Source organism: Sus scrofa, chromosome 11 (genome assembly GCF_054392235.1).
Source record: "Sus scrofa isolate SSC_HxYL_T2T_F1_AM1 chromosome 11, Sscrofa_HxYL_maternal_Yorkshire_Landrace_v2.0, whole genome shotgun sequence".
NCBI classification, from domain to species: domain Eukaryota; kingdom Metazoa; phylum Chordata; class Mammalia; order Artiodactyla; family Suidae; genus Sus; species Sus scrofa.
In genome coordinates this window covers 8,054,430-8,067,516 of record NC_139393.1, presented here as the reverse complement: position 1 = coordinate 8,067,516, position 13,087 = coordinate 8,054,430, and the positions used below count along the sequence as shown (strand labels likewise).

The window sequence follows — 13,087 nt, the reverse complement described above, 5'->3', positions numbered from 1 at the left end:
TCTGGGAGTCAACTTGCTGCAGTCAAGACTGTGGGTTACTGATAATCCAGGCCCACAGAGGACCGCCACGCTGAAGTCTATTAGCAGGACAGCCAATGACAGCCGTCCCCGAACAGACCCCTTGGGCGCTCTCATTTATAATGCCCTTGCATCTGAGCTAACACTGCTTAAGGATTCTGAGTCACATTCAGCCTTAAACCACCCTTGTCAGTGCCGCCACTCTTCACCAGTCACCAGGGAGTCAGCATTAGCCACGCATTTCCGCCCGCTCTGCGAGGGAGCAGCGCAGGTAGAAACACAATCTCCGGAGGGATCTCGCCCCTCCAGGGCTTCACGGATTGGAGCTGGAGATCAGGCAAAGTCTTTTCAACAAGAACCTGCACTTGAACTTCCTCGCAAGGCACGTTTCAGAGAAAAAACACACAAAGGAGGAGCCTGGGTTACCTTGGCTACAGAAGAGACCTGCGCTCCAGAGCACCACGAGGAAGGTGGGGTATGCATCGACACAGTTCTGGCTGTGGAAATAAATAAACAACAGGAGAAATCAGGAGATGTGCTACTGCAGTGCAATCTGAAAATTACCTGAAATGCTTAATTAAAAATCACAGTCGTGGAGTTCATATTGTGGCTCAGCAATAACGAACCCGACTAGTATCCATGAGGATTAGGGTTCGATCCCTGGCCTTGCTCGGTGGGTCAGGGATCTGGCATTGCCATGAGCTGCAGTACAGGTGCGGCTCAGATCTGCCGTTGCTGTGGCTGTGGCGTAGGCCGGCAGGTGCAGCTCAGATTCGCTTAGCCTGGGAACTTCCATATGCCAGCGGCCCTAAAAATAATAATAATGATAATAATCACCATTGCACATGGGCTCAAACCCTATTTATAATTCCACTGACATCTACTGAAAAGACGGGGCAGCGAGCACGTCAGAAACAGAGAGTGGTATAAAGTGAACACCTGTTTACTCCCTTCCTCAGTGAAGTAGATCAGAGACACGGTTTCCTGATGGATTCACCATGGCAGGGTTATTGCTCCAGGCTATGCCAATGCACTTCTTGGAATTGAAAAGTGAGCAATGTAGCTGGCAGGGCGGGATGGTGGTCAGGGTGGGGGTGTCAGGGAAGAGGGACCTGACTCGGGAAACCTTCAAGTCAGACACACAAGTCAGCTCAGACCATCAGGCCAGGCTGAGGAAGGAAGGGAGAGTTTCAAGCATTCAGGCACCTGGGTTGATTCAGAAAAGCTGGTGCTCAGAAATCTTGCTGCTGGAGCAATGGCCTTGTGCAGGGCCCAGTCTCCACCCCCGTGGAGGTCTTCCACTCTCCGCCAGGCACCATGCTGGGGTCTCACACCCTCCATCTCCTTTAAACTGCTCGAGTTTCCCATGGCTTTGGGGGCGGGGCGGGGGGGACGACAAGGAGCCATAACCCAAGAAAAATTTATTATTTGGAGGTCAGAAGTCCAAGATCACTCTCCTTGGGCCAAAAGGAAGAAATGAAGGAAGACACCAAGGTGTCAGCCTGGCTGCATTCCTTCTGGAGATGCACTGCGTCTGTTTCCTTGCCTGCTCCAGCTTCCAGAGATCACCCTGGACAGTGGCCCCCTCCAACCTCAGAGCCAGCAGGGGCCGATCACGTCTTTGGGACACCAGCTCTTCTGCTTCCTTCTTCCACATGTGAATGACCCTTGTGATTGCAGCCAGATAGACCAGGATAGTCTTTATCTTTAGGTTGACTAGTTAGCAACCTCGAGCACCACCCTCCCCCACAATGTAACCAAGCCTATCCACCTGTTCCCAGGATTAGAATGAACATCTTTGGGGGTGTTATTCTGCCTAGACAATTAGTCTCATGTTGCAGATGAGAAACTGAATCTTCAAGAAGTTGAATCACCTGCCCAGGGTCACCTGGCTACAAAGTAGCCAAGTCAAGATTCACACCCTGGTCAGTTCAACTCCAAAAACAGGTCTGTAATCTCTTTGATTCCATATGACTCAGAAATATCATGGGTTCAATTCCAGACCACCGCCATAAAACAAATACCACAGTAAGGCAAGTCACAGGAACGTCTTGCTTTCCTAGTGTGTATAAAAGTGGATGTTGATAGAGATCCCCCTGTGGTGCAGCAGGATTGACAGCATCTCTGCAGAACCAGGATGCAGGTTCAATCCCTGGCCTGGAACGGCGGGTTAAAGGATCCAGCATTGCTCCAGCTGCAGTGTAGGTCGCAACTGCGGCTCGGACCTGACCCGTGGCGGGGGAACTTCCACATGCTGTGGGACAGCCAAAAAAGAAAAAAAAAAAGAAGTTGATGTTTATGGTATACCATAATCCAGTAAGTGTGTGAGGTTATTGTGCCTAAAAAACAAAGTACATATCTTAATTTTAAAATATTATATGGCTAAAAAATGCTAACCATCATCTGACAGTGCAGAGTGGCCAGAAACCTTTGATTTGTAAAAAACTCAGTATCTGCAAAGCACAATAAAACGAGGTTTGCCTGTACTCAAACTGCCTGTGAGAGTCCTCTTGAGACGTTTACAGCCTAGATTGGGTGAATCAATACCCACATCCATGGAAAAACCACACAATGAGATACAAGCGGGAGGGGCAAGGCAAAAGAGTGGACAGGGCACGTAATGAGGATCTGGCCCCCGCCGGACATTAACCAGCAGTTTGTCACTGGCAACGCAACCTCTCTGGACTAGTTTCCTTACCTGTAACACTAAGAGACTAAAAATTCATAACTCTGAGATTCACTTAAGCTCTGAGAGTAGATGGTCTAATGTGCTAGTTCTCAAGGTGTGGTCCCTGGAAACTTGTTAACAATGGGGACCTACAGGATGTAAAACTGGGGGTAGGGGAAACCAGTGTTTTAATAAGCCCTCCAGCTGATTCTGATGCCTGCTCAAGTTTTGGCAATTAGCCTGCTCTGGTCTAAGGCAATTCAAACTATAGAGGGAAAAGCAAAGATGCAAATTTTGAAACATATTTGGCCTTTTATCCAAATTCCTTGCTTGGATCCTTCTTGATCTGGTTCAAGCAGAGAGGGTCTCACAATTCAGTTGGTACCACTGAGAACCCTGGGATGACCAGCCCTTGGTCCTTTTACCAGAGAGTCAATGAATGTAAAAGGTAAGAACCCAGCATATCCTGTCCTGGGTAGACACAGGAGAGACAGCAGAGCTGCTGGCCTGGCTCGGTGCTCTGGGGGCCCAGGAGCTCCACTTCTATGGGCACAGTAAGAACTCCAAAGGACAGGAGCTTCGAACCAGTCCACCATCTGGGCTGGAGCACTCAGTGAATAAACAGGTTCCAAAACGAAAACTGTTGTAGCCACTAAGCAGGAGCATCACACCTATTCTTATAAATCATTAGAGACTCAAAACTACAGCCTCAGGACTTTGAGAACACGATCCATTTCCAAGTTCAAGAAAAGCAGAGAGAAAAATTCCTTTTTATTAAGCTGAATAATGTTCCATATCTGATGGCCCTAACGCCTGATGCGCTAACAGTTTGAAAATCTATTAATACCAAAGCTCTCCCCTGCTTCCTCTCATTCCCACACTTCCGCTTTTGTTTGTTTTGATGTAGTGATTTTGTCTGGGCTATGCAAAATTTTTAAAAATTCTTTATGGTCCCAGGGTTGTGCTCAGAGAGAGAACTGTCTGGTGATTTGACACTGGATCGGTCAGTCAATAATTCCTGCTTATTATCTCAAGTCACCACGGTCCCCGGTAAAACATGGTTTGCCTGGAATTGAGTGAAACTCCCCTGACTCTAAGAAAATAGGCTCGTCTCTCCATTTCCAGAATATGCCCAGAGTCCTAACCCTCACTCTGGCTCAAGCTAGCCCCTCTCCTGAGCCAGGGCCTCCACCCAAAGCTCCATGCACACATGCCCCTCCTTGACAGAGGGCTGCTGCTGGGCTGAACTCCAGGAGCTGTGGCCGGTGATGCAGCTGCCTCTTGGGGCCTAGAGGATGCTCATGTGGTCAAAGAGCCTGGGTCCAATGTGGCGTCTGCCACTTTTCGACTGTGTGATTGTGGGTACACTTCCTGGCCTCAGAGTCTCAATTTCCTCATCTAGTAGAGGTGAATGGAGACGTGGTAATTACACCCTGGGCTGTTGTGAGAATAAAACAAGTCAAGCAGTACCTGGCTTGTAGTAACCATTCAATAAACAGTGGCTATTATTCCTCTTACCTCTTCCTTCTCAGAATCCCCAATGGAAATACCTTTCCTACTGACAAACCATTATTATTCCAAATATTCTTCTTGCCATTTTTTTCTGCAAGACAAAACTGACAAACCCATTTTGTCCATCATTTCTTGAGGCCTAACTATGAGCTACTCAGCAGATCCCCCAACAATTCACTGTGCTGTGTTAAGTTGGATGCACTGCACAGTCCGTGCTTTTATGGTGAAAAGGACTCATTCAGGGTTTTCCCATTCACTTTTCTCCACCTTTGGGAATGAGATATAGAAACACTTCATGTTTTGCTAGTTAATTGGGGTTCATTTAAAATAAGTAAATATAGGAGGGATAAATTAGGAGTTTTGGATTAAAATATACACACTACTATAGGAGTTTCTACTGAGGCACAGTGGGTTAAGGTTCCAGCACGTGTGGTGTAGGTCACAGCTGCAGCTTGGATTTGATCCCTGGCCTGGGAACTTACATATGCCGTGGGTGCAGCCAAAAAAAGAAAAAATATACGCTATATATAAAAACAAATAACCAACAAGGACCTTCTGTATGGCACAGGGAACTCTACTCAATATCTTTTAATAATCTATATGGGAAAAGAATCTGAAAAATAGTACAGATGGATAGATAGATATATGTATAACTGAATCACTTTACTGTACACCTGAAACTAACACAACGTTGTAAATCAACCATATTTCAATAAAAATTAAAATAAATAATAAGTAAATAGCACTAATAATAGTAATAGTATCAATACTAATCAAGAGAATCAATGTAGGAGCTTCCACCGTGGTGCAATAGGTTAAAGATGCGGCATTGTCTCTGAAGCAGCTCGGGTTTGATCTCGGGCCTGGTGCAGTGGGTTAAGGATCTGGCATTGAAGCAGCTGTGGTATCGGTCCCAGCTGCAGCTGGGATTCAATCCCTGGCCTGGGAGACAGAGATGGAGACGTATCACCTTCACATAATTCAGCAAGTCCACACTACTTGGAAGTGAGTCTAGAGCGGATTCTGAGAGGTGCAGGGGAGGAGGAACCTTAGGATGGCACCCACCAAAGCGCATTTTGTGAAATACTAAACCTCTGATTCCCTCTAGGAAAAAAAAAAAAAAAAAAAAAAAAAAGAGGAGGGGTCTGTAGTTAAATAAGCCCTCCCTTTCTTGGAGGACTAAGAATTACAGTGTCTCTCATAATTTCTTACAAAGGTTCTTGAAAGTCTTGCATACAGAACCTCTCCTTCCCTATCAACAGCCCACGGATTTGTAATCTATGGGACCCATTTTAGAAAATGACATATCTCCAGAGACCCATCTTCTCTCTGCCACCTGTCCTCCCCTGCATCCACGGGGAAGGATCTGAGGTCGGTTCTGAAATCGTTCTCACAAAATCAAACCAACTGCTCTGGCCGTACTCATCAGCTGGAAAAGGACTTTGATCTAGGTTTTAGGCACAGGAAGAGAGAGTCAAGTTCAAGATCCTTTCATCTCTCAAACCCTGACTCAGCTCTGCCCTGGTGGGAGGTGGGTGGTGGAGCAGCCCATTAGCCAAGACCAAGTCTGCCCCCACACCCTGAACTATCTGTATCAGTCAGCCGTCATATTTTATGCTAGAAAATATGCATCAGACTTTCCAACCCACCAGCATTTATTCTTTATGCCACCTTCTCTTTATACAATCTCTACACATTTATGATCCCACACTCTCAGCCAAGAGTTTTGATGGTGCAACCCTAGGACAGGTAGATTTATGTACAAATTATACACACACACTACTCTCAATCTGCATATTAAAACTGAGTAAAGTTTAGTTTCCTATTTTTTAAATAGCAAGATTAGGAGTTCCCGTCGTGGCACAGTGGTTAATGAATCCAACTAGGAACCATGAGGTTGTGGGTTCAATCCCTGGCCTTGCTTAGTGGATTAAGGATCCAGCGTTGCCGTGAGCTGTGGTGTACGTCGCAGATGCGGCTCAGATTCTGCGTTGCGTGGCTCTGGCATAGGCCAGTGGCTACAGCTCCGGTTAAACCCCTAGCCTGGGAACCTCCATGTGCCACGGGAGTGGCCCTAGAAAAGGCAAAAAAAAAAGACAAAGAAAAAAAAAATAGCAATATTAAATATGTGTTCTTTTCTTCCTGTGCCCCCATGGCTCATCACGCGCCCCTTTGGTGCCTCCAGAGGCCCCTGCAGAAGCCGTCACTGGGGGGTGACTTTCTACTGGGCTAACACGCAAGGCCTTCCCAGTAGCTTCCTGTCCAGAGGCAAGCAGACTGGGGGCCCCTGGCTTTGCCAGAGGGCAGCAGCCCCTGCACTGCCCCCTTCATGGCCCACTGCAGACACAGCCAGGACTGGGTCAGAGAACAAGTGGTCTTTGTAACCGAACTACAGCAGTGTCTGGGCAACCTTTATCTTACAGAAAATTCTCCCCTTACCCCCTTAGTTCCCACCTCTCCTCTGTCTCCCTCCTCTCCTCCGTCTCCCTCCCCTCTGCTGGAGGGTAAGTGGGAAAGGCATGAGAGTCTGGGGAGCTGGGCTGCAGTACCCACACGGTGGGGACGCACCCACATGGTGGGGAGCACCAATCTCCCACCACCTTTCTCTAGTGCCTTCTGACCCCAAGAACCCCAAACCATGGCAGAACTTCCAAAAAACCCTTCCAAATGACAGCGCTGTGTTTACCAAAGGTTCTTGTAAGTCCCAGAAGCTTAGCCTGCCTGAGAGAAGCCAGTGTAGCAGGAGAAATTCTCAGACACTGCCCACCTCCCTTTTTTAAACCTTTCTGTCTCCCAGGTTTTCTCCTCTGCCTCCCGAAGGCACTTCTGCAATCTGGAGGCCCCAGTGGGGACCAGGTGTTAGTACCACAGCTTCTTTGAAGCAGAGCTGGGCACTCCTGGGGGAAATGGCAGAACCAGGCGGCCTGGCCTGCTCCTACTTTACTGGCAAAATGGAAACCGAGCTTCTCACGGAGTACAGAGGAGTTCCACTGCTGCAGCCCTGCCCCACTTCTCCCAACTGGACCAGCGCTGCTCCGAAGAACACGATGGAGCTGCTGAGAGGGTAGTGATGTGGGAGGAAAGACGCGTCTCTTTCCAAACGGACAGAATAGTGTCAGCGTTTCCTTGGATTCTGTTTTCAGGGAGGTTTTGGCGTTGCCCCCCACCGAGGACATTGTCTCTGCCCCTCTTCATCAGATGTGTCCAAGGGAACCTCTCCCATCTCTGCAAACAGCAGAGGGGCTGAAGGCACCCTACGCACTTTCCCTGCCTCCTGTAAACATGAATATCTAAGATGGGTTAAACCACATCTTGAAACTTCTTCAATTGATTCTGAGGATTAATACACAGAAGGCCCAAATCTTAAGATAGAAATCTCCCTAAAGTAGTGGGGAAAGGATTTCCTGAGATCAGACTGCACAGGAGCACTGGGGTGTGGAGTGGGCAGGCAGGAGAGGGGGGGCCCTGAGGGGCTGCATTTGCTCCCGCTATTCTAGCCATTCTAGAACTTTCCTTGTGTGGCCATGACTCCTCCCTTGGAAGGAGCTCTGGGGACATGAAAGTCACCTCCAAGCTGAGACTGAGGCCAGCTCCTCGGCCAGCTCTGAGCTGCAGCCTTCCTTTCTGACCAGCCTCCAGCCACAGGCATGAGTGGCAGGTGACATGCCACTGACTGAACCTTCTGTTTAAACACATTCAGCAGAGAGGAAAATGAGTGTTTGAATAGCATCCTTCGGATTTGCATCCCAAATAGGCACCCACCTCCTTCACTGAGTTGTTCAGGTGTTTTCAAACAGTCTTTGTATTCAGAAATAAAGAATGGGAGGTGAGGAAGCCGTTGTATAATCCCCTTGGTTTTTCTGTCCTTGTTCTGGTTGTTCCAGCATCAGGAACCCCACCACCCTCCGCCAGAGGACCCAAAGAATGGTGACCTGCAGGCGGTCCTGCTTGTTGTTTCTAATGCCTACCAGTGGGTAATGGCAAAACTAGTTCTGGACTGACCCCTCCAGGAAATTGGTCAAGGCCGAGACTGAATGACTGGGAGGGGAGCTGCGAAGATCCACTCCCCATTCCAACATTCCCACTTTCTCCCTTTAAACACCAGCACTTGCTATGCTGATGAAGAGGGTCCACAAAGCCCCCAAGGTGAAGTTCAACCTTCCCCGTGAGCTCCCCCTCCCCGGTCTTCGGAAGGTTGGCTGGCCCAGAAACACAGGAGGCCCAGGGTTCGGACTCACTTGGCAGTGTAGACCCGCTCAAAGGCAGGTGTCCCCGTCCTCTGGAAGCTCCGCCCATTATGGGTCTTGCTTTCGTGCTCCACCTTGTGGGCAAAGAATGCTGCCAGAGGAAAAGGTTTGGATTTGGGTTATAATGGACACATTCACCAGCCTGATATCCCATGATTTTACTAGAATGTTAAATGGTTCCTTAACTTGATCTCTAAACAGCCCCAAACATCCTCCATCAAATGTCACTGGGCAAAGTTTTATTCAGCAGCTACTCATCACTGTGTGTGGTGTGGGTGATGCAATGCTGAGAGGACACAGTCCCCACTTTCAAGGATCCCACAGTTGGAAGAAGTAAGCAACCAAGTGAAGAACTTACACTACACAGTGACTCATGTTAAGATGAACTTGAGTAAGGACAAGGAGTCAAGGGTAAAAGGGGACAACTTAATTCAGGGTTGGGATCTGAGAAGGGTTCGCAGAGGAAGTGGCACATAGATAAAATCTGAAGAACAAGTAAGAAGTAGGCACACAGCTGGAGGGGGCAGGGGACAGAGAGGAGGTTGCCCCATCCTACGGAATGGAACATGCCAAGGTCCAGAGGCAAGAACCTGGGGTTCAGTACATCCAGATTACGGGGAGACGGGGCGGGGATGGGGAGTGGGCCCTGGGAGAATTACAAACAAGGCCGAAAAGGTAGGTGGTGAATCGGCCTTTCCATGACATTTCTCACCTGCCATGTGCCATATACTCAGCTTGCATCTGAGAACAAAACACACCAAGAGCCTTGGCCTGAGGAGCTTGTGTTCTAGAGGGTATACAGGAAGAGGAGACAGACCACAAACAGTAAACAAAAGGCAAAAATTAAATGATACAGTGTGTCGAGCTATGCTCAAAAGAGAAGGCAGAGCAGGGCAGGGGCCAGTAGGAATGCTGGACAGGGTGGCTGGGGGAGTTGTGAGGGAGACTGAAGGAGAAAGCAGTGAGTGAGACAAGGATGAAGGTCATGGTTGGGAAGTGCCCAGGGGACTGAGCAGCATGATCATGACCTTGATGAGAGCCACGTTAAGAACCTGAATTCACTACCATTTCCAGAGCAACAGGGGGTTACAGGCAGGTGTAATCCTAGGAATGGTATTGTCAGAAAGCCACTGTTTCCATCGGGGTGAGTGTTTAGAGGGTGAGACCCAGGGCAGGGGAAAGGACAGCAAGAAGCTGGTGAGGATGATGCTGGAGGCATTAACAGATGCCAAGGAGTTCCCTGGTGGCCTAGCAGTTAAGTATTCAGTGTTGTCACTGCTGTGGGTCGGGTTCGATCCCTGGCCCAGAAACTTCTGCATGCCATGGGTGCAGCAAAGCAAACAAACAAAGGATGCCAAAGAGACAGACTCCGTCTATAGACAGGGTGATGGGGGTGGGGGATGAAGGTCTCTCTCCCCGTACCCCTCCTCTTTTATTCCCTTTTCCCATTTCAAGAGCGAAAAAGGGAAAAGTATGATTGTCAGCATCCGCTCACAGGATTCTTTTTCATCACCTTTTCATCACAAAGACGTGAAAAGGATGCCTCATCAATTGTGTCCATGAATAAAAGCCCTTTTCCTTTTTGGCAAAAATACATTCCTGCCCTAGCTCTGTGCCCGTAAGGAGGCAGAGCTGCAGGGCTGGCGTGCATGAAGGCCCCCTGTCAGGCGCTTGATACACATCCTTTGCTGGGCCTGGCACCTGCTCTGGGAATGGAGGAGCACTGTTCCCACTTTGTAGACAAGAGCTCAGGGAGGTTAAAGAACTTTCTGAGAACCACTCCATGGGGGAGCGGGAAAGCTGGGATTCAAACCCAGCTGGGTATCCAGGCCGTGTTTATCCTCTCCTGTGGCCCCGAAGCTCACACAGGGGCTCCACTAGCTACACAGGATCTGAGTGCCCAATGGGCCACTTCTTACCATGGAAGACAGTGGACATTCTGGTCATCGTCTTTCCGGAACACCAGGTGACACCCCCAGCCTCTGAGCATGTCAACAGAGCCGGTATGAAGAAAGTCCAAGGTTATTTCCGCAACCAGCTGCACAGTGTGACTGTGCTTCTCCAAATCTGCCTCTTCTTCCTCCCCTTGCCCAGAGAACAAACCCCTTCCTCTTCTCCAAGCCTTAGCCTCACCTACAACCTTGACCCCCTTTCCGCCACTCTCTCGGATCTGTGTACATCAGTGTTTGCTGGGTTTCCTGAACCTCTGTCCCTGTTTTTTTCCTTCTCTTTACCCTAGAAACACACTCAGCTATTTCCTACCCTCAAAACAAAACAAACATTCATCTGTTGGAGCCCAAACAGCCCAGGGGACTGTCTTTGGGGTTAGAGCCTTGAAAGGCATATTTACGGTTCACCGAAGTCCCATGGGTGAGCCCTACACAGGCTGACTCTATTCGGAGAAGAGGACTTCGGGGAGCTGAAAAAGATCAAAGGCACCCCATCCTCTTCTCCCTGTCAGAACCAAACTTATGGTTACCCAAGGGGAAACGCTGGGGGCAAGGATGAGTTAAGAGGTTTGGGTGAACATGTATACACAAGTTTCTATGAAATGGGTAAGTAACAGGACCTACTCTGCAGCACAGGCAAATCTACCTGAGAGTCTGCAATGACCTATAAGGGAAAAGCATCTGAAAAGGGAAGCATATATGGATATGCATAGCTGATTGCCTTTGCTGTAAGCTTGAAATTTATAGAACTTTGTATGTCAGCTATACTCCAAAAATTATTTATTTATTTATTTATTTATTTTAGGACCATAGGTACAGTATATGGAAGTTCCCAGGCTAGGGGTCGAATTGGAGCTACAGCTGCCCGCCTATGCCACAGCCACAGGAACACCAGATCCCAAGCCAACTCTTTGATCTATACCACAGCTCATGGCAACACTGGATCCTTAACCCATGAGTGGGTCCAAGGATCAAACCCACGTCCTCATGGTTACTAGTTGGGTTCATTTCCGCTGAGCCATGATGAGAACTCCCAATAAAAATTTTTAAAAATAAAAAAAATATTAAAAAAGCAAAAAACAAAACAAAACAAAAACAAGCAGGCCTCAGTCCACTATCCCATAAGCATCTACCTCTTCTTCCTTCTAAGCTAAACTTGGAAGAGTTGGGTCACCTTTGTCTCCAAAGACTGACACCAACTCCTATTAGCCTCAACCATGTTACAGACACTTCATGCAAAGGCCATCCACACACTTTTCATGGCTGGCGGCTGCCATCAGGCCAAACCAGAGAGACAGACACACGGAGAGAGAAGGCTTTGAATCTTTACCAAGAACCCGCCACACGCTGGGCTCTGCTCGCTGCTCTATGTTATTATCTCAGGCAAGACCTGCAACCACCACTTGTGGAAGGTATTAGAAACTCCACTTGTCCACTGAGGAAACTGAGGGTCAGAAAAGATAAACAACTTTCTCAAGACCACATATAAAGGTCTTGAGATTTTCCTTAACCACAAAGTTAGTATGAGCCAGCGGTGTGATAGAAAAAAATAGCTCGCACGTTGAGTACTTTGACAGAATGGGTGTCTGGATCCCAGGAAATTTCCTGCATGGAAACGCCGATCTGCATCTTAGAAAGAACATGGCAAGCTGGTCGGAGCGGGGGGGAACCCAGTGACAAGGAACTCTGGAAACCAAGTCATACGAGAGATGACATGTGGAAGGACGAGTGTTACAGCTGATTTTGTAAACATAGAAGCAGCAGACACAGTCTAAGCTTTTCCAAAGAACAGACACAGACACGTGGATAGAAAATATAGGACAACACATTTCAGTTCAGCATAAGAGAGGACTTCCTCGGGCGTGGGGGATGGATGGACTGGGCATTTGGGGTTAGCAGATGCAAACCATTATTCAGAGAACAGATAAACAACAAGGTCCCGTTGTATAACACAGGGAAATTTATTCAGTAGCCTGTGATAAACCATAATGGAAAAGAATATAAACATATATACATATATGTATATATACCTCTGAATAACTTTGCTATGCAGCAGAAATTAACAAAACATTATAAATCAGCTAAACTTCATTTTTTTAAAAAAGTGAAAAACAAAAGAGAGAGAACTTCCCAAAGACTGCGTGCTCAGATGAATGAACAGCAGACAATATATGGAGGGGAAACATCTAGTCTTTGGATTAGGTCTGAATCCCAGTTTCAGCACTATTGAGTCCGGAACCTCCAACCAATAGTCTGACCTCTCTAAACCCCACTTTGCTTCTCTGTGAAATAAGAATAAAAGTATCTATTTCATAGGCTGCAAGGATTAAATGCGATAATGCTCTGTCCAGCGCAAAGCACAATACGCGACACAAAGCAAACTCTCAAAACACTTCACAACGGGAAGGGCCAGCCCAGTGGGCTGGGAGTGCTTCGTCACGGGAGTGTTTCATCACGGGGGTGATGATGGTGGCATCAAGATTTCTATCACCATCCTGCTTTCTGGGGGCTGGGCTCAGGGTCCCACCCCACAGCTCACCGCCCCCAACCTAATTAGTTTGGCTCCCTGTGGAAATCACTTTCTCTGAATCTGTGTTTCTCGAGTTTGCTCCACGTCGAAGCTGCTGGCACCTTGGCTGGGGCAGCTGGATGCTCTCCTCATGCTCCTCAACTCATCTTACACTCTCTCAGAA

At 48.0% G+C, this 13,087-nt stretch overlaps 1 protein-coding gene across 13 annotated transcripts in view; it reads right to left on the bottom strand.

Moving 5' to 3' along the window:
• ALOX5AP (arachidonate 5-lipoxygenase activating protein) overlaps positions 1 to 13,087 on the bottom strand; it is a 103,420-nt gene that overhangs the window by 47,596 nt on the left and 42,737 nt on the right. For 11 of the 13 annotated variants that reach the window (XR_014818877.1, XR_014818876.1, XR_014818875.1 and 8 more), the window contains 2 exon segments: positions 8,437 to 8,536; positions 445 to 515 (listed from right to left, as the gene is read on the bottom strand). Coding sequence is in view for 8 of the 13 variants with exons in the window: in XM_084981140.1 (XP_084837266.1) it covers positions 445 to 515; positions 8,437 to 8,536 (171 nt within the window). In the remaining 5 variants the exon portion in view is untranslated. 13 annotated transcript variants of the gene reach the window in all.